At 41.0% G+C, this 24,951-nt stretch overlaps 1 protein-coding gene across 1 annotated transcript; it reads left to right on the forward strand.

The window, feature by feature from the left end:
* The first annotated feature begins 1,416 nt into the window (after positions 1 to 1,416).
* On the forward strand, positions 1,417 to 14,367 carry GOLT1B (golgi transport 1B). Its single transcript, XM_059816590.1, has 5 exons — positions 1,417 to 1,474; positions 5,956 to 6,047; positions 7,875 to 8,053; positions 11,441 to 11,522; positions 12,891 to 14,367. Exons 1-5 carry the CDS (start codon positions 1,450 to 1,452, stop codon positions 12,927 to 12,929), a joined length of 417 nt encoding a protein of 138 aa, XP_059672573.1. The 5' UTR covers positions 1,417 to 1,449; the 3' UTR covers positions 12,930 to 14,367.
* Positions 14,368 to 24,951: the final 10,584 nt, after the last annotated feature.

Below are 24,951 nucleotides of genomic sequence, written 5' to 3' on the forward strand. Positions count from 1 at the left end.
CCCTATGTGCTGCTAAAGCTCCACAAGGCTTTAATTTAGCTCCTGTCTCTAAATGAAGTAGCTCAGCATACCTTAGAATTGGTTCTATACCACCACTGCCACAAAATGGGGACATACGTCTTCCTAACTGTCCACTGTTACTCAGCAGGGAAGTGTCGAAAGTAACTTAAAGTATGAAGCAGCTCCTAAGAAAGTGAATAATGGTGAACACATATCTTATAAACCACAGTGGACAAAAGGCAAGTGCAAGCATTTTGCCCATTAGGCAGTTTTACCCTTCTGTAAACACCACTGAATTCCTAGGAATTCATCCCATTACAGCCTCTTCTAAATAGCCCACTACTGGGAAAAAGAGACTTCTAAGCAGATACACGCTGGCCATGCCCAAAACAGACAGGTTAGTAACCAGCATTACCTCCCACCCTGCACAGTGTCCCAGCACTGGAAGCTTTCTTATCCCACCTTCTATCCAGCCTCCCAACTAAAGCTCTTCAGCCCCAACTCTAAGAAGTAAGTGATGTTAAGACAGCATTATTAAACACAGAACCTGTAAAATTAGGCAATAAACCCAACAATAACCGCACAAGCATGGTGTGTCATCTCAGCAGTAGTAAAAATCCCCCATCCAGCCACAAAACCCCGAGAAGCCAACTTAAAAAAAACCTCCATAAGAAAGGAACAAGAAAAAAGCCAAACCGACAGCAAGGAGATATATTTACACTAGCCGTTTCAGCATCCGTCACCTGCCTGCCGAACGCGAGCCGCGGGCCAGAAACGCAGGGAGCGCCCGCCTCACCGAGGCGGCCCCACGCCTCCAGCGGCCCGTGGCGGAGCCGTTACGACCAGGCAGAGAAGCCACCTGCTTGGCGAGCCGGAGGGCGGAGCGGGGGCAGGCAGCGCCCCGGAGGAGGGGCGGGCCGGAGGCTGCTGGGGCCACACAGGCGGCGGAGGACGCGGCCGGCAGACCCGCGCCGCCAACAGCCGCAGCCCCCGCCGCGCCTCATTACCCACTTCCTCCCGCACGACGGTTACAGCCCCCTCCCCCCGCGCAGTCCCACGCGCCGGCACCGCAACTGCTCCTCACTCCCACCTGGACGGCCGGCTCTCAGGCCCCGCCCCCTCCTAGTTCCGCCGCTTCCGCTGCCGGCTTCCCTCAGCCAATCGTCAAGAGAGAGAGAGAGAGCGCGAGGGTGATCACGTGCATCCCCTCTCCCCCAATCAGCAGCGGCCCCGCGAGGTTCCCGTCTGCTGTAATGAAAGCAGAGAGGCGGGCACCGAGACGGGAGGGGGCGCAGCCGCGCGAACAACGCGTCCGCTGATTGGTGTCGGCCCCTCCAATCGGCGACCCCCTTTCACCCGGCGGCCAGGCGAAGGGGGCTGCGTGTTTCCGGAAGACGTGGCTGCTGTGGCTGCCGCTTCTGTGCCCCGCGCCCACTGCCCCCCGCAACCATGATCTCCCTCTCCGACACCCAGAGTAAGCACCACCCTCACCACCGGTAGTCCATGGCGGGGGGGTGGATCGCCCGCCGCGGGGCTGGGGGCGGCCGAGCTGCGGAGCGGGGAGGCGGGGGCTTGGGGGGGACGCCGGTGGCGGCTGAGCAGCGCGGGGCGCGCTGGCCTGTCGGTCCCGGACCCGCCCGGGCCCTCGCCCTTTGTTCGCGCTTCTGCGGCGCGTCGGTTGCAGTCGTTGGAATGGCCGGGGCTCAGGGCCCCGGCCCGGGCCGCTGTGGCGGAGCGCCCCTGCGGAGAGCTGGTCTCCTTCCTCGGCCCGCGCCCGCTCAGGGCCCCGGCGCTGTGGCTGAGCGCGGCGCGGAGAAGCGGCCCTTGGCGCTGGGGCGGGAGTCGCCGAGGAGGGGTCCGGCCTGTGCAGGCGAGGGAGGGCCGTCGGCACGCCCGTTTGCCACCCCGCGGCGGTCGCCGACGGGCACCGGCTGGAAACCAGCCGCGGGGTGGGAACGGGAGGGCGCGGGCGGAGCTCACCTGGGCGCGTCTGTCAGCACCGCCGCTTCGTGAGGGCTGTTAAAACCGCGCGGGCCCCGGCCTCGGGTCTAGCGGCGGTACCGTGAGCTGCCAGGTAAAAGGGAAAGTGAGGTGGGATGCAGGGCTACAGAGGCGCGCTCGGCAGGGCTGGTTCCCTCGTTCTGAGGAGGGCACTATACCCCCAGCGCCGCTGCCGCCGCCGCTAGCTTTTGTCTGGGTTGTGAGCTCTTTGGTGTTGGCGGGGGTGCTGTGATGTGGCGATGGCGAGAATGAATGAAAGCTGAACGGTAAACAAAAGTAACAATTAGATAAAGCCTTCTACTATGCCTCCATGTGGACATTAGTGGTTTAGAATCACCTAATTGTACGTTAGTGTCTTCACTGTGTGTCTCTTAACTTGCTGTGATCACGCTGAACAGGTGACACTGAGGGGTTTTAAGGTGAGAACCAGACACACAATCTGAAGTGAAAAAAAGAAGTGCTTGTATGTGACTGTAGTTTTGTTTTCACTGAATAGAAGTATTTGGAAATAGAGATGCTGAAAGAGAAAATGCAAAGAAATCAAAGTGAAGAGGCTCATAAGAGTTTAAACTGCAAGGTAAAGGAGAATGTTAGGTCTTTGATTTAAATTAACATCTTGCGTATGATGTGTTTCTGGCATGGTTGCCATGAAAGGAAATTAGTCTGCTTGATAAGCACCGTAGTGTCACTTATGAAGGAGGGTAAGTGTGAAAGATGTAGAAAAGAAAGTTAAAAGAAGTAAGTTTAACTTGATAGCAGGATACTGGAAATGGAGGTATTGGAGAGCCAGTCAAGGCCAAGGATGAAGACAGGCAGAAAAGCAGGTTAGCGTTATTCAAAGTCAACAATTTCTTGAGAAATTCAGATGCCTGTGCTCTGTTAGTGGGATGGATGCTAACCACTGGGGTTAACTTTTAGATTTCTGATTGATTAAACCCTTGTGGGCTTTGCTTTTGCCTGTTCCCCTCCAGTCTTCTGTCCAGAGTATTCATTGCAAAAAAAAAAGAAAAATCTCTTCAGAAATAGGAGATCTAGTCACAGTTTCTCCTTCTCTTAGTTCCTCGTTTGGGACCTTTAGCTAACTCCAGTGCTCACTCTGTTGGTTTTAACTTTCAGATCCGAGAGTAGTTAGTAAAATCCTGTGGAGTTCAGGGTTTGTCTTCACAGTTTTTATGAAATTCTGAAGGTATTTCATCAGATATTTTTAAACTCACTGCTGTCTGGAAAAATACAGAGTTCACCATAGCATCACTGGTGGAGTAGTGTGATAAATACCCAGAGAGGACCACTGTGTTAGCTGATGTCTGGAAAGTTAAATTTGCAGCTGTAGTCTAGAATGTTTTTTAAGTGATTTGTTTAATGGTCTTATAAATCACTAGTAATTGCAAAAGAATGCACTTAGTTTTTCCCAAACAATTTAGTTTTTTAATACTAAAGAATATTGCTAGCAAAATAATAATAATTAAAAATTGAAACTTTCATAACCTATAAACTGCATTATTTTTTCCCTTCTGAGAGCCTATAGTGCATGATCCTATTCTTATTTTGTACGCAAAAGATAGGGAAGACAATGCACATCCTCTGAACTTTCACAAGCAATGGATCTGAATTTTAAGTCTTAATATTTACTAACCTGTTTTGATACAGTGCTGCAGTACTCTTGCACAGCTTACAGGATTTCTGCAGAAACATTGAGAAAGCGTTGCTCCCTCCGCTCAGTAAATAATAATAATTTTTAAAAAAATCCAGAGTAAATATCACACGGCTAGTGTGTGTTTCTGTATTTCTAGGCATTGAAATGTTGTACTTGAGTAATACGGAAAAGCTCTTCTGGAGCAGGAGAGAGCATTTAAAAATAGTTCTCACCCTCTATAAAAATTCCTAGTTCATTGTTGCAAAGATTATGTAGAAAATTACAGTGGTTTGGGTTTTTTTCTTCCTCTAAGAATGCTAGTCAAATATATTTCCAAATTCTGATATTAATCAAGTCAGTAATACCTTCTACTGAGATGTTGGCAACAGAGAATAATAGTCCTGGACTACTCATCTTCTTTCAGCAGTAATTTTGGGATGATGAGTATGGTGTTTCTTCTTTTTTCTTTTCCTTCCACTAACCAGAGAATATGGTTGACTTCTAAAGTGAATCTGAATCTGTTGTAGGAGTAGGTGATTACAAATATGTTTCAAGAGAATACAGAAGTGTCAAGAGTAGTAATTGCAGCAGTTGTTGGGAGTTGACCTATGCCTTCTTGCTAGATCCCTACTTTGTGCTGTGTCTGCGGGAGGAATGAATACTCTCTTCCCGTGGCTGCATATTTATCTTACTGGCAGCTGGTAATTCCTTTGGAGTCCTGCCTCCAAGTGTTTTCCTTCCAGAATACAGATTGTTCTGGTCTTCTAAAGTAGAGAGTACTAGAGAAAAGGGCAGATTGCAATTGTTACATTGCCTTCAGTCAGCGTATTCATTGAAAATACAATTTGTCATTTCATTTTTCATTATAAACGAGTATGAGAATGTCTGCACTAAATCAATTGTAGCAGGTTACTTAGTAGTTTTAATTCTGGGTGGCTAAAATGCTCATAGCAAAAGTTTAACATGGCAAGCGATATTGTAGAACTATAGATTAATACCATATGGTCTGCAGCCTTGCTGAATGATGAGCCCTTACAGAAGGTAGGTTAGTGGAATGTTGCTGTAACAATGTTGCTTTACTCTGAACTATTTTGAAAATTTTTTTCAGTAACTAAATGGAGGCTCTGAAAGAGGCTGAAGGATACTCCATTACTCCTGAGGTCTTTGAGCAACAGTAAATGATCAGTTAGATCTACATTGCAGTCAAAAGTGCAACTAAAATACATTTAGGTAGATCTGGCTAACAGTAGCATTGTAGGCTATGATAGTGTGGGTGGATGGACTAGGCTGCCAGCCTGTCTGTAGTATTACGGCTGGTTTTGCTAGCTGCTTTTATGTGTCCCGTAGGTTTCTAAATTCTCTGGTCAAAGGGATAACAATAATGTAATGGTGAGTGCATTGATAAATGCAAAGATGTTTTTGCAACCGTGTTGCTGTTGTTCCTGTTATTTCTGTCCTATTCAGTCTGCCTGAGAGTCAAAGGAAGGCCTTAGAGGTTTAATTTTGAAAGTAGGATGTATTTCTGAGTATGGTCTTCAATATACCTTAGAGGCTATTGTCAAATGGTAGCTTTAATCATAACTTGACATTTCTAGCCCAGTTTCTCAGACAAACCTTCCATCCTACTCTTGCCTTCCCAGTGTTTTTTTGACCAACCCTTACAGACAGGCAGAACTCAAAGGTATTTAGTATCTACTAGTTTTGTGAAAACTGGCTAGAGACCCAAGCTAGTGTTTAATAGCCGTCAGCGCACGTGTAACTTGGAAGGAGCCTACAGCATTAATCTGAGTTGTGTTTAATCCAGAAGTTGGGGGAAGTGGGACTGCTGTGCAAGATTATGGGAGGTAGAATGTGAGGTCTTAGAAGGATGGAAAGGACTTTATGTTAATGCGGTAAACATAATGGGATCAGAGCTGCAAATGGAAAACAAAATTTCATTATCTGTTCACAAAACAATCCTTTTATCTATATTAGCATTAAATCAAAAGGGATGTCTTTGCCTTATGCATGCATGCTTTTTTGTTGCATTCAATTTCAGTATATAGTTCCGAATATGTACTTTTTCATTAAGCATCTTCCAAAGATCTCTGTGTCTGTTATTGAAGTAATTGGTGTTTACAAGACTTACTATATTTGTACACTCAGGAAATTTTTCAGGTGATCATAATATAGGCTGAGTTTTTCTATAAATTTAAAATGTCTGTAGATTGGACGTTCTAAGTTTTTCCACAATTTACATTCTACATTTTCCTACAATTACTGTGCATGAGTTTTTCCTGGTACCATGTTTTGATGTAACAAAAAAATTGTTTCTTTTTCAGAGATTGGAATGGGACTAACAGGCTTTGGAGTATTTTTTCTTTTCTTTGGAATGATACTCTTCTTTGACAAAGCTCTTTTGGCTATTGGAAATGTAAGTGCCTGCTGTTTAGTCTTAGATTCTGCACTGCTTAGAATTAATTATATGATACATTTAAATGTAGAACAATATGTTATCCATTTGAAACTGAATCACAAAAAATACTGTGGCTGTTTGGTATAAAGGAAGAGTTATGCTCAGTGATTTGAGCAAATAGTTTTCCCCCTATTAAAGTTAGAGCAGCTCACATCAACCTAAATTTTGTACCTCCAGGTCAGGCCTGCAGTATGTTGGTCAGACAAGAAGCAGCTTGTTCAACAGTTGTTATGCTGCTGCAAATAAGATTTTTAGATTGGCTGTCATTACTAACGCTTTCTTTTTCGTGATCTTGTAAAAGAACTGTCAAATTTAAGTATATATTTGGATAAGAATAGTGTTCTGTGCACTCTAGCTTTGCTGTGCTTTATGAGGAAAGAAAGAAGTATGAACTGCTGATAGTCAGGGTTTAGAAGAGCCAATCACTTGTCATAGTAGAGAGGTTTAGTATCTTCAGTTTTTACCAAATCGAAGTTTTCCCTTAAAGCAGGATGGAGAAGTAAATCCTAGTTCTGATACGCAAAATTCCCAATCCAAAGCAAACACAAAATTACAGGGTGTTTTCTGAATGTGATATCTCTGTGCCTCTGCTATTCTCAGCTTCACCAGCCAGCCAAGAGCACAGCCTCGTACAGGTTCACATACACTTTTGCTGATGCCTAAAAGTTTGTGGTCAAAACTGATCAGTTTCATTGTGTGGCAGCAGAGTCAAACACTGAGATTCACTGAAGGAACATTTAAAAACATATATTTGAATGTGGGCGCATTAGTTGAAGCGTTGTTCTGAACCATCAGTAAAGTGTATAGTGGAAGAGTAAAAAATAAAATAATGCTTATTTTTTCTTAATGGAAGGTGGAAATAAGAAATCCTGTTTAGGGAAAATGATGAAAACATAGGTAGGAAGAGACAATGACAGACTATGTGGTAACCAAAGATAATGCAAGAAAAGGTACTGTATCCTTACAGAAAATTAAAAAAAAAAAGTGATATCAGAAAGGGGAAAAGGTGGTAAGAGGGTGGTTTATTAAATAACATACAAAACTTAAATTTCATCTATAATCTTGAGTAAAATCTGAGAAACTATTCCCTTTTCAGCAAAAATGTTGCCCAGATATATGCTTAAAAGCTGAAATAATTACAAGTCCTATTGCTAAAGGATGCAAAAAGTAGTTCTAACTAGTTAGGACTAGTGTGATAGTGTTCAGTTTGTACTGGAACTAGTAAACAGTAGAAAGACTATACACAGTAAAAAAAACCCCAAACCCAAACAAACAAGGAAGATAACTGATACCGCTCTTCAGCTGTTTTCCTTTTTTGGCTTTGCGCCGTTCAGTAGATTAGTAAAATCTATTGAAGAAGACCATGGTACAGAACAGAGCTGCTTTTGTAACATGTCTGTTCTCAGTTTTTAGGAACCTTTGGTACCACCTTAGTGGTACTAAGCTTCAGCCCTGCTTGTGAATAATGATTGTACTTATGTTACAGGACAGATAATTGTTGTCACCAAGTCTTTTGACATGATTGTGTTTGTCAGAGTCCACAAAGATAGACTCGGCTCTTTTGGCAGCTGAGAGAAGAGTTTTCAATGCTAGCTACAAATGCTTTAAGATGGACTTTACAAAAGAAAATCACTAGTAAATTCCTTCTCACCATCTACCTTTCGGTATTAAAACAAGTTGTGCAAGAAATGCATCTAATTTTGTAGAAAATGTGTATGTTTACATCCTAAACTTAGGAATATAATTAGCTATTTTCTTTATTTGGTTGGTTTTTGTCTTTTCTAGGTTTTATTTGTGGCTGGATTGTCTTTTGTTATTGGTTTAGAAAGAACATTTAGATTCTTCTTTCAAAAACACAAAATGAAAGCAACGGGCTTTTTCCTGGGTGGTGTGCTCATAGTTCTCATTGGTTGGCCTTTAATAGGAATGATCCTTGAAATTTATGGGTTCTTCCTATTATTCAGGTAAGACTTGTCTCAAAATACCTTTCTGTGTTGGTGTATCTAGGAATAAATGTATTTGTTTAGTGTTGGCCGCATTACAGCTGACAAAGCGGCATCCTTTAAATATTCACTTTTGCTAGAATTTTATATAAAGTTGTTGATTTACATTTGCAAGAGGTGGAAAGTTGGTAAGTATTTTTCTAGAACTCAAATTTGCTAATGTTTGTGAGGCATATACCAAACTGACTTCGGTAATATTTTTCATGTCTAACCAAAGCATTGTAAAGCTTCAAAATATCTGGGAGCCCAAGTTGTTAGCAATACAAAGTTTAAATATCTCCTCCTTAAAAAAGGCAACTTAGATACTTAGTATTTTTCTGGTGGGGAGTTTGTTCTTTTCTTTAACAAATGGCACAAAATAGTTGGTTACAAACATCCTAAGGTTGTAACCTTACCATCTCATTACTATAGTAGCCCAATGAAAACATGTTTTCTGTCATGTTTCATTACACTTGTGCCCTAGTATAGTCAGAACTGCTGATTTTGGTTAGCATTATCTGGACTGAGTTAAGGAAAGGTGAAAATTCTTATTTTTTGAACAGCAATCTTGATACATGTTATAGCTTTCACAATGTGTCATTTAACTTCTTCATAAATGGAGTTGTAATAGTGAAATAATTTGACTTGTTACAACCTGTATATTTATATTTTATCTTTATTTCCATGGTTGAAGTTCCATACTTCAGTATAAAACAAAGTACAAAATATGCTAATAAGTAAGAAGGGAGGCTTTTAGTTGTTCTTGGACTTCTGTTCAGATGAAGACTGTTCCATTAATGCTTATTAATCTGGTAACAGACCCCTAAAATATTTTCAAAGTGCTCAGCTGCTGGCTAAATAATACAGTTCCTGTTAATCAAAATCAAACCAGTGTTTTCATGGCGCTCTTTTTTCCACTCAGTAAAATTGTATGTTAACCTTGTATTTAGTTTAGATAAAATGTTTAAATATTTTTGAAAAAAAAATCTGAACTTGGCTTTTAATATATGTTTTGTATTGTTCTATTCTGTATTACTCTGAACTCTGTCACTGCAAATGTTTTGAGAATCACAGTATTTTATTGAATACGTTGTCACTTCTTGCATGTAACACTTGAGTTTAATCAGCCAGTACAAAGCAAGTAGAGTGTGTTTCCAACCAAACACCCCTCCTTTTAAAAGAAGCTCTTGAAAGAATTATAAATTACTATGTCTAAGCAGGTATGGTTATGGATTATCTGTCAGTGCTAGCCAGGAGCTAGCAGGGTAAGAGAATGTTGAAAGGATTATAGAAAGTCAGTTAGTTATTCCTAGGTCACTAGGACTATCTCTTAGCCAGAAGAGTATCAACAAGGGATAGATAATTCCAGGTGTGACTGTTTATCTGATCTGTTTTAAATTAAAACATCTCTAGGCCATCTTTTCTAGTGCTTAATAGCTTAGAATCTAAATCCCTTGTTACAATCTTAGCTAGTTACTACTTCAAACAAAGCTTTTTGTTTTGCTTCAGTCTCGTTCGTTTTAACCATTATCGTGTTTTTGGCAACTTGCTCCTTTCTGAAGAAAGGCTCCATTTTTAACTTCCTTAAGCATCATTTTATATGATTCCTCAGGATCCCACTGTTTGGTTGCAGAAAACTTCCCTGGTTATCATTGGTCTCTGAAGTACATAATTTTCTTAGGCCCAAGGAGTACCAGATCAACTTACGCACCTTTGGATTTGTTAGGGCAGTATGTTGTGAGGATGGGCATTTCTGGGTGTCCTAATGATTCTAGTCATGTGGATTACCAGGACTTTTATATGAAAAACATTTATATTTATCAACAGCAATTTAGCAGTTCTGGTAACTTTACTTCAACTCAGACTAAGTACAAATGTAAACCGCTGTATGGTACTTTTTTCAGTCTGTTGATTTTTAGACCACTAAACCAGTTCCACTAGGTGTTCAGATCCCTCTAGAATCTTTACTTGTAGGTTGTTGTCTTGCATATCTAGACTAGTACTATTTACACAGTCATCTTTCATATGCCCTGTAGCAGTAATTGCAGAGCCCCTGTTGTCCACATAGCAATGGTTAGGTACTGGTGACCAAGAGCACTTAAACAAACGACAGGATTGCAAAGATTATTATTTTTTTTTAAAGATGCATCTGACTGAAGTAAGAGAGAGACACAGTTGTTATTTTACTCTGGTTTAAATCTAGAATGTCTTTCCCTTCTTGTCTTTATTTAACATGCTGCCACAGGTTTCCTACCAGAAGTTTTGTCTTTTGCCATACTTTCACATGCTCAGATTGCATTCGATGGAGAGTTATTATGGGACAGTATGTCTTCTTGTACTCTAAGCTGCTTTTGGAGCCTTGTTTACATTACAGGCATCCAAAGTTGTGGCTAACAGTATTTTGTCCATACTGACGATTCCTTATTCTTGGCTATACCAGTTGTTTTAAACTGTTACAAGTGGTTTGTGTGCCCTGCATCACAATTTACTGGACCACTGAAATGATCCAGGCTTTAAAAAAAGAAAATCTCCAGGAAAAACTTTCTGATATCGATATTATCCAACAAATAGTTCTTATCAGTGTAGTGAAGATGATGATGACTTGTGAAACTTCAGTTTCATTGTGGCTGAAGTTTTACTACTCATTAATCCTTATTCTACGCAGGAAATGTGTAGCTCAACAAGAGAACTTAGAATGCCACCACCAGCTGAATTACTGCAGTTGACTGCAAACAGCTGAGACACTGCAAGAGAAAATTTGTCTTCCTGCTGTAGAGATGAAGTGGGCAGTGCAGGGGGCTACAACGTAGCAGCTATGCTAGGCAACATCCCCTGGCTCATGACTCAAATCCTTGACTTTACATAAATTTGTCAAATAAGTGAATACACAACTCTGTCATGCTTAATTTTCTTTAGATAATGTGAAGAGTACCTTATAGGGTTTCAAAGGGGATTACTCAGAATTAACTTCTTGTTTTTACATCGGCTATTGCAAGAATGTATTTCCTATAATGTAAAAAGAAATTATCTCAAAATATGTATGGTAACTTTGAGAAATTGGTTGGGAGCATCAGCTCTGTTGACTAAGTTGGGTATTCTTTCTTTAGTTATTTTTTGAAGAGCTGACTGAGGGTTGCCAGCTATGAAGAAAGTTAAGTCCATTTAAAAATAAGGTGTTTCTTTCCTGGTTTTCTCCTTTCTCTGCTGAATGTGTGTTGATATATTTGGTAAAATTAATTTGCTGTTAACGAGCTACAGGATTTTATGTAATCTTGGTTTAAAAAAACCAAACTATTTGTTAATTTTATAGCAGTATGAGAATAGTTTAATTATAGAAACTAATACAATCTTCTGATATCTTACATAAAGGGGGTTCTTTCCTGTGGTGGTTGGCTTTATTAGAAGAGTTCCAGTTCTTGGATATCTCTTGAATTTACCTGGTATAAGCTCGGTAAGTGTTCGGTACTTCATGCAAAATTTGAAGCTTATACTGTTTTTTATTCCATTGTTATAGCAGTAGTAGAAATGCATCAGAAATAAATCAAATATAACACTAGAACAGTGACTTTGAATGTATTCCTGTATAGTTCTTGCACCATACAGATCACCTTCATTCCCAGTGAGAGACTTTTAGATGTAAAAGGAACAAAAGGACACCTTTGCAGAAGTTTACTAAGCCCCTGCTTACACGTTGTGAAGTGGAAAGAGCCCTGGATTGTGACTCGGAACGCTGGGGTTCTGCTTCATGCTTCACTGTTGGCCCTAGGTGACTAGACAGGCGAATCATGCCACTGTTCTGTGCCTCTTCTCCTGTCTGTACGATGAGGAGGACACTGTTTTTCTTTGTGTAGTATTTGGATATATTATGAAAAGTGGCCTGTAAAGGCAAACAGTTTAGTTCAATGTGAAGTTGCAGCCTGTACGGTGCATCCAGAAACTCTCATGATGCATAATCATTCATCAAATATATTTATTAAGGTCCACTACACCAGACTACATCTTGCTATTTACTAAGATTTGTATTTTTTCAAATGCAGTTTTCCATTTTCTTACCCAAATAGCCAGGGATTTGAAGACAATTAACAGGTGTCAGAAAGATGGTAATCTAGGGTGTTTCAGTCAACTACTTTTACTGTGTTAATTTCTGTATGTATTTTAACACAAGCATTTTTAACCCTAGTTTTAAAAGTAACAGTTTTAATAGCTACTAATAAAAAATTGATAGGGGATATAACTTAGATGTATATAGTCTGTTTTTCTAAAAATTAGTGTTCAAGATCATCTGTTCCAGTCTTAATTTAGGCCAAGTTCTGGCTCCTAATTCATGATCAATTGAATGTTTCATTTGTCAATTGATCTTACATTTAATTTGATCATAATGGGGTTAAATCTTGTTTTAAAAAGATAATTGTTAATGTTTTATTCAAAGCCTACGTAGGCTCAGAAGAGAATCCACAGTAATGGTCAGTTGAAATATCTTACTTGGTCTACTAATGCATGTGTGGCTGATACTGTATTGTTTTGTTTTTATCATTAAGCTGGCAGTGTTATCTGCATTCTTCTATTTCCTTTTTCATTCTGTTGCATCTTCATGTTGCACTGTTAATGTCTATATGAGAAAAACATGTCATGCAGAAACACAATTGCAATGTAAGATTTTTAATTTTCACAAACTTAAATCATGAGACCTTGGTGAGTATTATTTGACTCTCATTTTCAGTCGCATACTAACTGTGCAATTAGCAAGTAATATTTGAGAGTAACTTCACTGTACATAAATGTCATGCAGCTTAAAACCTTTTTGTTTCCTTTTCTACAGCTTGTAGATAAAGTTGGAGAAAGCAACAACATGGTATAATGACAAGAGGGCAGAAGACTGATTCTAAACTTAGTGTATTATTTATAAAATCCTTTTGAAGAATACTCAGCACAAAGATTATGTTGTGTACAAAAGAAAAGCTTGTTACATTCTTTACATAACAGTTTAATTTAAAATGTATAGTCAACAATATACATTAGAAAAGAAGCTCAGCAAGTATGCTTCTAGGAAAGTAACTCCAGAGTTCAGGAAGTAAACTGAAGAGGTGAAAGTCATGGAATAACCCATGTTACAACTGTTCAAGACTATTTTTGTTGTTTTTGGAAAACATGTTAGAGGCAATGAACCCTTGTGGAATTAATGGTGCCTGTACTTTACCTCCTTATTTTGAAGGTGCAGTAGAGCAAACAGGCCTACATTTTTAAGGGTGACCCAAACTTATCCAACCCTGTTGTGTAACCAACTTCTTGTGTAACAAGAGATGCGACTTTGCATGAAGGTTAAGATGACTGTTCATCTTTAAGTGTATTATGATAAAAAAAAAAAAGGAAACCCTACACGGTTCTGTTGTAAACATTTTTGTAAATATGTGGCTGAAATAAAACATTGTTATCTTAATGTTTCAAAGCCAAATGTAAGTTGATTGTATTTGCCTTCCATTTCGGAATATGCAAAAGGTCAATCTTTAATAACTTCAGTCTTAAATGTTGGTTCTGAACATGTAGAGCTCAGCAGGGAACTCTGGAAACGGACTTGCACTCCTTCCAGTTTGTTCTCCTTGAGTCATTTTACATGTGCATCTGGATGAGAATGTAGCCCCTTGCCACTAACATGAAAACTTTGTGAAATATGCTTAGTTCACAGAAAAATGCATTTGGTTAAGGTGCTGACATAAACCCTGTGAAATGTATCCTATCAAAATTTGAACCTTTGTTTTTAAATAGTTTGAAGCTAAGGTTTCTTTGTTTACTCTGGAACTACAAATTGACTTTTATTTTTTACTGTAATAAAATGAAAACTTAAAGTTGTGTGTATGTGAGTCTCTGGGGTGAAAATTGAGCTAATGGGGCTAACTAAAGATCAAGTGCCAATCTCCATATGTTTTGTAACTTGGTGCTTGGGTTATCTTCAAATTACTTAAAACTTCTGTGAGTCACAGCAACAACTTTGCTGTTGCAGAGATTCTTAGCTAACCTGGAACACATGTCCCCTACTAATGCAAGGGTCACATTTTTGCTTCTATTAAAGTGTTAAACATTGTGCACTTTCGATAGATTTAGTTACATAGTATCCTCACCTAACAAAATGTGACCATTAAGTAAATTGTATTTGTGGAGGCTTTGGGGGTTTCTGTTGTTTTTAGCTTTCTTTTCCCTTAAATGTAACCCTGAAAACACTGAAATGCAATGGTGGTATTTAAAGTAGCTATGTAGACTTAAAGGTCTAATGACTGTTTAATGGTGGTTTTTTTTTTCCTTTATTATGCAGTTAAAATTGGTATTTTCCAAAATAACTTTCAAGTTAAGAAGAATCCCTGTATACCAACCCTTTTGGAAATTGCTGCAAGGTTTATTTGTACAAGACATGTTTTATTTTCATTACAACTGTATAAATAGCTACAGTCTACTATTCCCAACATTTAATTTGCTTCCTTTTCAAATAGGCACAAAATTATTAATAGAAAAAATTGCCATTATATTTACAATGAGTAACATCTGAAAAATCGGTGGTTTTATTTTATAAATGAGAAAAAATGGCTATATTTGCCTAATGGCATGTGTGTTGTAGTTTACAGACAGGACTAAATATGACTTGCGGCTTCTACCTCAAGAGATGAACCAATTTTAACTGCTCCTGTAGATCTGTTGTGTGTTAAAATGACTAGAGAATTAACACTACAGCAGTTTAGCAAACTCATCTTGTTTGCTTTGGTAGAGCACTAGTCTGTACTGTGGGAATCAAGTACCATTTAAAGCAGAGGGTGTTCATCATTTACATTAGAAGTCAGCTACCTGAAGATTTTTTTTCTTGTCTTTTGAAAAGCAATGTGATGGGAAAGGTGTATTGCACCACATGACTACGGAGCTCTGACTGAAAGCAAATTGCTCGGTAAGCTGAAATACCATCATCAACAAGAAATTTGACGATATCTTTCAGAGGTGATGAATGTGTTGCTGTATATGATCTTTTAGCCCTCTGAAATGCTGGGATCTAGGCAGTTCATCTCACTTTTATTTAATTCATTGTTTTAAATCAAAAGTCAATTTTTGTCAGATGTGAACTGTTGTGAAAAGCATCTGAGGGAACAAAATCGTGTGTTGAATTTAGCATAGTCTTTATCCCTCAAGGTAATGTCTTTGAGAGAGTTTTGCCAAGATAAATGTAGGTGGCAGCAAAAGTCAAAATGACTTAGCCTTAAAAGTGTTTCTGTCGTTGTAAAAATATCTTTAACAGAAACATGCTTGGAACATTTCCCCTTTTAAATGTAATTTATAATTGCTGCTTTAAAAATCGTACAGATGGATCTTATTCTGAGCGAATGAATACTGTAAATATCCTTGTCATACCTTGAATAAATGGGTACCTTTTTCTATAATTTGTGTTTGTGTGTCTTTACATGCACGTTTTAAGAAAGCATTTGACAAGTTTTCCTTTCCAAAGGTTAGGGAATGCATGCTGTTACTGCTTGGTTATCTTTCGTAGTGAATAGTGTCTTTGATTAATCTTAAATGGAAAGGTTTCATCTTTTTCTTACAATAAGCCTTTTACAGAAACATCCTCCTAGTTATTCAGGTTCCAGTTTCAAACACATCACAACAAAATGTGGAAATTACAGTTACGTGGGAAATAGCTTGCTTGTTAAACTACGTCCTTTCCTTTCTGAGGCAATAGCTGTGAAACTTTAGGAGAAAAAGGGCGCATGTCTAGAATTTAGAGCAGGTTCTAGTCTCTGTGCTTTCAGTTTAGTTCAAGGATATGAGCATGAGCTCTTTATATCTTAGAGAGTGTCCTGATAAGCGGGTTTACTGTTCTGTGGTGATCTGCAAGCTTACAGCCCGCTCTGGAGGATTTTCACAGAGGGAGTAGAACAGCAAAGCAGGGATTTTAATTGGTTGTTGAGGTGTTGTGTTGGTGCAATGTGCAAATTAATGCCCTAAAAACTTATTTTGACCAAAGTTCCAGCCTCTCAACTAACTTTTACCGGAGATGGTTCCATCCTAAGAATTCCAAAGAATTATCACTTCCTAATTTAAAAGGAAAAAATCTCAGCTACATCTAGTTAATTTGTTAAACTGTGAGAGGTACAATGTTAATCTGTATGTAGCACATGGTCAGTTACTTTCAGTGAACAGCTGCTATTTATTAACCAGGAATACTTTGTCTTTGTTATTGCTCACAATATGTACCCCTGTGTCAAAAACATTGTAAAGAAACGTATCTTGTCTCTGCAGTAGACATCAAAGGCAAGGTTTTATTGGATTACTTTAAAATTGTTTCCTTGCCACGTCAAGGTACAGACTCATCTAGTTGTTGCCTTTCTGGTTCTCTTGATTATCAGGCTAAATAGTAGAGTCCACATCCCTCAACCAAGTGTAGTATGTATGTCTCCCTGTGGTCTCTTCAGATATCACTGCCAGCCCTTGGACTCCTGTCTCTATTTCTCTGGCTGACACGTCCTGGTTTGCTTTGGCTGTGACTTCTACCTTTCAGATTGCCGTTACCAGGTATGACAGCACTACCATGCCGTTACCAGACTAACTTACCCAACAGAATTTGGCCTTTGTGGCCCATTTGTTCTAAGCTTTACCCCTCTAGTATTGGTCTTGGCATATTAAAGCATCTTTCAGAAGACTTGGATCTCATCCTCAGTCCAACAATGAGATTCTGCAGCTGCTGTAATCCCTCGCCAAACCTAATTTCAGCACAATTGTTATATGCTAAAACATCCTCCTCAGATATGTAAAAATTCACAGAAAAATGACAGGACTGGTGTGGAGTAATTCGGTGTGGAATTCATTATCTCAAACTAAGTGTTACGACTGATAATTTGGCATATTGCTCAAGATCTATTTATAGAAATGCATTTATGTGTTTTTTGCCAGTCATTAATGTGTCTAGTTTACCTGCTGAAGTAGCGAATGTCCAGAGGTATGCTTGCTGAAAAGAACGTGTGTTCCTGTATGCTTTCTAGCAGATACCATTTTTCATTGAAGTAGTAGTACTACTTTGCTGGGGAATGTAATGGATCTCCTATAAAAATATATAGGTTTGAAGTATCTTACTGCATATGATGCCAAAAGCTCATAAAAGCACATACAGGAATTTCTCCACTGAAAGGGCAGCAGTGTTTAAGCTACTGTTTGGTACAGGGGTGTAGATCTCATTAAGATCCAAGAGCCGAGATGTTTAGAGCCGAGAACTGGTCTCCTGCAGCATCGAATTGACACGGGCAAAACACAGGTGACCCACAACCGCTCTGTTTTCCTTTTTTCGGTGCCTGGCTCTGAACCTCGGTTCGGGTCCGAACCGGCCCTTCTGCCATCAGGTGCGGCGGCGGTCACCCCGCGGCCGGGGCCCTCCGCGAGGCGCGGGGCTGCCCGTGGCCACCAGGGGGAGCCACGAGGAAGAGAAACGCCCGGGGACCGCCGGGAAGGCGGCGGAGCCCCACCCGGCCACCGGGAGGGCCCAGAGGGTGCGGGGGGATCACCGGCTGCTTGTCAGCACCAGCACGGGGCCCACGCTGCCCAGGGTCTCTGAGGCAGCGAGCGGGGTTATACCCGCCGGGGTAAACAAAGCCGGGGACTGGAGATGGAGTGGTGATAATCTCATGCAGTCGAGGGCAAAAGATGCTTTTTATTGTCATCTTTTTAAATCAGCCATGCAACGAGCCAACAGTTTGGGGTCCTATAGCCAGTAAGTGGGCCCCGAAAAACGTCTTGAAAATATCTGGCCAGTTTGTTGTGCACTTCTGGTGTCTTTTTAAGCTTGATTTCATTTAGACTGGGGAACCAACCGCAACGTGGCTTTAAAACACGAAGCGGATGTCGAGTTTTTATAGAGAGCTGTTCGTGCGGAAACGCACCCCTCTCTTGGCTGGCAGGATTTGAAGCAGTCGGGTTGTAATTTGGAGGTTGGGAAGGCGGGCTTTCCACTTGCCACAGCCCAGCTGCTTCGCTGCCTCCTTCTCTCTAGGCACTCAAAAGCTCTTCTAGTAACATCAGAGAAATCAAGATTTCACATTGATTTCTGCCATTTAATTCCACTGCTTTGAAATAAAAGGCATTTTTGGCCCAAAATGTTTTATACCACCCAAAAAAATCACATTAGGTCAGTCTTTAAAAGTATATTGATTTAGTTTTGCTGTTGAAACCAAGCAGTTCAGCAGCAAGTCTTCCAGGTGGCCTGGCTGAGGGACTTTTATCATTAACCATTTAACTTACGTGGAGAATTATTCTCAACTTGCTTTCCCCCCCAAAAAAAAAACCCAAACAAAACACCAACAGCCCAAAATACCAAGGGTTACCCCTCTCTTACTTTTCTGCCAGTTGTTCAGCAGGCCTGAGTGGGGGAGGAAGAAGCGACTTAGTGGTTATGAAATCTTGGGAATCACCATGGGTGGGAAAAATGGGCTGGAGAGGAAACATGCTGCTTCCCTTAAAAGGTGAAGGAGTGAGTTGATTGTGATGAGAACTCAGGATTCAGGCGGCCCGGGTGCTAAAGCCTCAGACGGAGCCAGCTGAGGGGAGCTCTGCAGCTGACCCGCCTCCGATCTGCTGCCGCCACCTGCAGCGTCTCCCTGCGCCCCCGCTCCCACCTCTGGTGCACCTAAACTCATTTAAAATGCCGTGTGAAAGCTTTGCTTCAGAAGCATGATTGACACTTTACCTTCTGCAATGCGAAGGAAGCTGGCCCCATTCCGGCAGTGCTGAGGCGAGGCGGGTGTGGCAGCCCGGAACCTTCTGGAAGAGGCCTGTGGGGAGGGGCCTGCGCTGCCCCCGCCCTGCCCTGCTGCTGAGGAGGCTGTGAGGAGGCGGAGGAGAGGTAAGTAGCTAGAAAATAAAAGTCTGGAAGAAATGCTGGAAACAAACTCTGTTCTTGGTTAATTCCTGGACCGTAGTGTTTTTCTTGCCTCTCAGGGCAGAAATAAGTGACACATTCACAAAGTGCTTATTTAGGAAGAATGCATAAAATGCTGTTTCCCTGAGTGGGTGGGAATGAAAGAGCAGGAGATGTTGTTTATTCAATTCCGATTACCCTCACACATGCAGCCCTTTTCCTTTCAGCCTTTTTCTTGGTGTTTTCCTGGTTGTCAGGTCTTCTGTGGCTGCTTTCCCCTTTATCTTCTCTCACAACTCTCGTTTTTTAATGTTTCTTTCTGAGAGTATAATTATGCAGTCTGTACTTTGTGAGAACGCCAGCTTAGATGCTTCCCGCCCTTTAGCATCTACAGCAATTACATCCTACTCCCATGCTTTTTATCTGGGTTTTTTAAACCCAGATCACTCTACTGATCCATTTTACAGCAGAGCCCGCACACAGTGGAGTTGGCATGTCCAAGGAGGTGGAAAAATGGCATGATGATGGAAATGAGGAAATGAACACTGGGAGAAGGTGCTGCCACAAAAAGATCTTGCTTCTCTGAAAATAATATCCACTGAAACCTTGCATCTCACTCAAGCCCTTCTGTGAGGTGACGTGTGCCTTTGACTATGAAAGAAGCCACTGTGCCTTCATCTTTCTGTTCCTACAAAGAATCCTAACTGTTTCTCCTCCTTTTCCAAAATTAGGACTAGTAATTGCAACCATTGCTTTCTGTGTATAAGGCTTATCATTTCAGCTTCTCCCATCATTCTGTTGTAGCCCAAAATGAGAAGACTTTAAATGACCTGTCCTTCCCTGAAATAAAAATAATTTTAATTTTTTCTTACCCTAATGTTTTGTACATACATGAACAAATATATACATATGATATTTACATAATATGGGGGTTTTTTTGTTTGTTTGCTCTGTTAGGAAATTTTTACACCACCAACCTGATTCTCATCCAAAGGTTTTTCTTTCCCTCACTTTAAAAACTTTCCACAACTGTATTCCCAGTTCTGCAAGGCAGCTATACAGAAATAATGTCCTGCAATTGCCTTAATTGTTCTGAAGAGTTTTAGTTTTGTGACTGACACCAGTCACAGGTTTTCCCTGAAGAATATTTTAGATGAAAGTTGATGTTTCGTTATTTTAAATATTTGTGCCAATGCGCTTTCATGCGGTTGCAGAAACTAAGCAAGACTGAGTTTTAGTACAAAAGCTAAGTAGAAGCAAAGTATTTCAGAAAGTTCAAAACATAACATTCTGATATTTTTGGAAGAGATACTTTTTTTTTAATAGCTTTGGGACACATTTCAAAAGGGCTTATATTACAAAAAGGTTTGAAAATTTTAAAAGATCAAAATCAAACTGACTGATTTTGTCAAAATTATACCTTTTGGATCAAAATTGCTTTCCCCACATTTTACTACGGGACGTTTTCATTCCATTTCAGAAGGAAAAAATCTCAGAATCCCAGCTTTCTCTTAAATAGAAAACCTGGTTTCTACCAACCTTCACCCTATCCTCTTTGTGCAGACCCGGGTTATATAGAGGAAACCTTTAAAAGTGTATCAAGCTGTGGGCTTTTGCCCTTCATTCTTTGTAGAATTATGGAATTATACAAGCTGCCTCTTTCAAAATTCCCCATTTGGCTTTACATCATAGAGCCTTTTCATTTTCCCAATGGTAGTTTCTCATATTTCTGTGGCTAAAATGTGAGTTTACTCAGTTCTGGTTTGGATAATGTGCACAATTGAAACCCGTTTGGTCTTCCGCAAAAATTCCACTCACGAGCCCAGAGCATGCAGAAGGAATGCTGTGCTCTTCTGCACGGCTTCTGTGCAGACCAACAAAAAGAATGGAACATACTGATCACAGGTTTTTGTGGCCATTCTACAACCGTAATCTGCCCCTAGGGCCGCGGGTTTCACAGCTCCTATTCGCCTTGTGAATCTCTAGAACTTGTGGAAACACTTTGGACTCAAAGCATATAAATTATCTAATTCTCTCATATCTGTGAAAAACCTACTCATTAAAATTTCTAAAGTTTAACAGTGCTGTCAAGCGTTCACAGCATGCTTTGCATTAATGGAAAATCTAGCGTAGACATGAACAATGGCCTGTTTTATGAAAATGAAATATTCAGAATGTAGAAAATTTATGTTGTTATTAATTAATAGATCAATACAACTGATTGAACCAGTAGAGGTAACGATAAAGTCAATGTTCCTTGCATTATAACTTCTGGAGTGTTACATAAGGAAGTGTAACTAGATTGAGGTAACACAAGCCAACACTGCAAAAATATGTGTGTAAGGCACATTTACTAATGGCAATTTCATTTTTTGGGGTGTTGCAGCAAGATGCAAGTTTTGAGGTAAGTTCTGTAGCTTCTCTGCATTTGGTCTCCTTTTTCTGATTTTTATTTGCAAGTTCAGGGCCAGTTTGACTATCAATAAAAAGATCTCTCTTTAATATATATCCTAGATGACTTGGTGTTTTGGCTTTGCACAAATCCTCTATAGTTCAGATAACATTTCTCCTTTCCCTTTCCTTCCTTTCTCCTATTTCTTAGTTATGCCAAGGCCATGGATTCTGCTGTACCACAGCAGTTGGCAGTAGTTTGAGGATAACTTGAAGTGCATCTGTATGGTGGAGCACGATGCAGAGAACTTAGAAAGTAAAAGGGCTCACAGCACAGTTCTGTTCCGACTGGCAAGTTGAGGTCTAGAAACAGTAAAAATGCATTCAAACAGCTTTTGTTCTAAGAGGGATTCAGGATACTGAAGTAAGTCTGGAGAAAGTGTAGAACCTGTATTAAGGAATGCAAAAAGACATATATGGGTAAATATCACATTGAGGGCCAGACTTAGCATGAGTTTTCTGAAAGGAAATCCTGACCTGCCTATCTAGAAACTTCTTTGAGGTCCAATTGATACAGTCTACTTGGATTTTGAAAGGACTTGACAAGGTCCCTTACCAAAGGCTCATAGAAAATAAGCTCCCATAAGAAAGGTTTTACGGTTGCTCTCAATAATTGGTTAAAAGAAACAGAAGAGAGAAAGAGTTTGTGCAATTGAGAAAATGGTAGGGAAATGGAGGCAAATAAAGAAAGAACAAAGTTTGTTGATGAGATTAAAACCTTCAGGGTAATGGTGTTAAACAATTCAGGCAAACCAGAGCTATCTGCAAAGAGTTGCAGAAGGACCTTATGAAGCTGAGTACAGAGTTGTCAAAATAACACATAATAATGTCTGCAAGTATAAAATTATGCATATGGCAAAAAAACCCCCAAAGCACTATATTTATGTAAACAGTGATGGGTTATGAATGACCTGTTAGCTTTCAGGAGAGAAATCTCAGAATTAGATCGTAAAAATAGCAGTTCAGTTTAGTGCTCGGGAACAGTCAAATTAGGAAAAGAAACAGAGGAAAAAAAGCAAATTAAAAGTAAATATGGCGACCTGCATTTTGAGAGTTTTGTGTAGTTCATGTCCCCATCCTAAATCAAGGGTGATCAAGGGTATGGAACTGTTTTTATATTAAGACTAAAAAGATTAGGACTTTTCATCTGGAAAAAAGAGATTGCTGACAGAGGATTCAAGAGTAGTCTGTAAAATCACAAATTATATAGAGGGGATGAATATTTTGATCTTCATTTGTGTTTACAGTCTCACAATATCAGAAGAAGGGAGCATGATGTGAAATTTTAAAGTGGCAAATTCAAAATAAAACAAAATTATGTATTTTTTCCACAGAACAGAGCTAAATTGTGGAACTCATTAGCACAAGATCTTATAGATGCCAAATTTTACATGGGTTCAAGGAACAATTAAATTAATAGAACAAAAATCCACGAAGAACTGTTAAGCCTAATGAATCTGTCTTTCAGGAAACTGCTGTGGTACAAACCCCTTGAGGCAAAAAGAGCATATCAGGAAAGTGCCCCTACACGCTTATTCTGTTCTTGTAACTCTTCTGTTGGTATTGTTACTGTTGACTGCCAGAGACAGGATATTGAATTAAATGGACCTTTGGCCTGACCCAGCATTGTTGTTCCTACGTTGTGGTTGTAATCTGAAGATAATTCATAGTGAATGGATTGAATTGCTCTCATGAGTGCTGAGGAGTAGTTCACTGGTGATGAATTGTATCTGTCTGATGCTTCTTTGCTGCCTTCTCTGCCTCCTGTTATTTGCTCCATCTTTCTTCTCTCCTAATTAGCCACTAAAACGTCACTGTTCACATAAACTTTCATTTTGGGTAGCATACTTTACCCGTGTTTCTTTGGAATCCAAATTTTTGTAATTCCATTAAATAGCACTTTCTTACTTGGCTGAAGAGTGGCAGGAGCAGAGATCTACTTACGTTTATGTAACCAATCTCTGGCATTATACAAGAGAGAAAAATTCACATACATCATGCAAAGCAGAACCTGACACTTTTGAATGTAGCATTGAGATGAAACAGCTTTCTACAACTATTCTCAAGCAGATCAGAAGGGTAAAACATTCATGAAAACAGTAGTAAAGGAAGAAAAGACTTAACCGTAAAATCAGTAAATATGAAAGTAAGCACAGTGTGAACATTACACTGTGGTTACACTGGGATTTTCTCTTAAAAATTCCTGGTTTTATAGTACAACTACTGTACAGTTTCACTGGCAGCAGCACTGGTAGAAGGAACAGAGTAGGCTGGCCTCTGATGTTTATTCTTTTTGTCTTCAGGCGCTGGTCACCTGCCTGCCAGGTACCTATGCACAGAAAACAGACGCAGTAGAACACACCAGCTGGCTGTAAGATGGCCAGCTGAGGTATGAAGAGCTGTGAAGGTGTAGCTACATGGAATTTGGCGTGGACTAGGCACTGGTTAGCAGTGGGAGGACCCAGAGCCCCATTGTGGAACATCTGGCAATCCCAGCCGGCTCCAAATAAAATGGGTAGTGTGGGCCCCTCCTGTCTTCCTTGCCAGTGCTGGAGGACTTGGAACAAGTTGTGTACGTAGTGGTGGAAGGCGGAAGGCCTGGGGAAAGCCTGCCGTGCAGCGGGAGAGCTGAAGAGCTTGCTAGTGATGGGAGGGGTAAACTGTGAGGTGTTTGGTGTGTCAGACAACTTGGACGCAAGAAGGAGGAAATGACTCAGAGACTGAAAATGATGAGTTTCTGAATGCTTGTTAGGGGAGAGGGGTAAGAAGAATGTGTTATACTCAGTATAAATTACAGTAAAAGCATTTAATTGTCTCTGCTTGGTAGGCATAGCGTATGATGCGGGGCCATTTTAGGGACAAGCTACGAGCCGCGGCTGACACTGCAAGCCCACCTGCCCCTGCGGATAGGTGTGGGCGGTGGGTTGGCTCCCGCCGGCCTCGTCCCTGGCTGGGGCTCTGCCGGTGCTTCCCCAGGGAGAGGGCGAGGGCGAAGCGGGAGCGGCGGGGCGGCCCGCCGGGAGGTGTGCGTGCCCGCCAGGAGGAGCCAGGCGGGGCGGCCCGCAGCCCCTCGCCGCTTTCCCCAGCGGCGGCCGGCGTGCGCGCCGCCCTCGCCCGCTGATGCAATCGGAGTCCGCAAGCGGCGGCAGCGGCCACGGCAGCAGCAGCAGCAGCAGCCCCGGCGGCGCCCGCAGGCGGATCGGCCGGCCCTGAGCCCGCGCAGCGCTCCGCCGCCGTAGCCGCACCCGGGGGCTCGGCCATCCGCTGGGCTCCAGTACGAGCACTGCCCAAAACGAGCGGCGGCCCGCCGAGAGCCCGCTCCTCCGCGGCAGGGGAATACACCCTGTTTGCCAGTATGATCAAGGTAAGAGGAGCGCGTTTCCTGCCAAAAAAATCCCCTCGTCCGTCCTTCGGGGGATGCGGACCAACAGAGGGACTTTTCCTTGGCAAACAAGGAAAGCGGTAGTTTACCGATTTGTATTTACGGATTTTAATGCTCTTATTTGTTATTTATGCTTTGCGAAGGAGATTTCTATCCCCAAGAGATTTATTG

This window comes from Gavia stellata, chromosome 4 (genome assembly GCF_030936135.1).
Source record: "Gavia stellata isolate bGavSte3 chromosome 4, bGavSte3.hap2, whole genome shotgun sequence".
Lineage (NCBI taxonomy): Eukaryota > Metazoa > Chordata > Aves > Gaviiformes > Gaviidae > Gavia > Gavia stellata.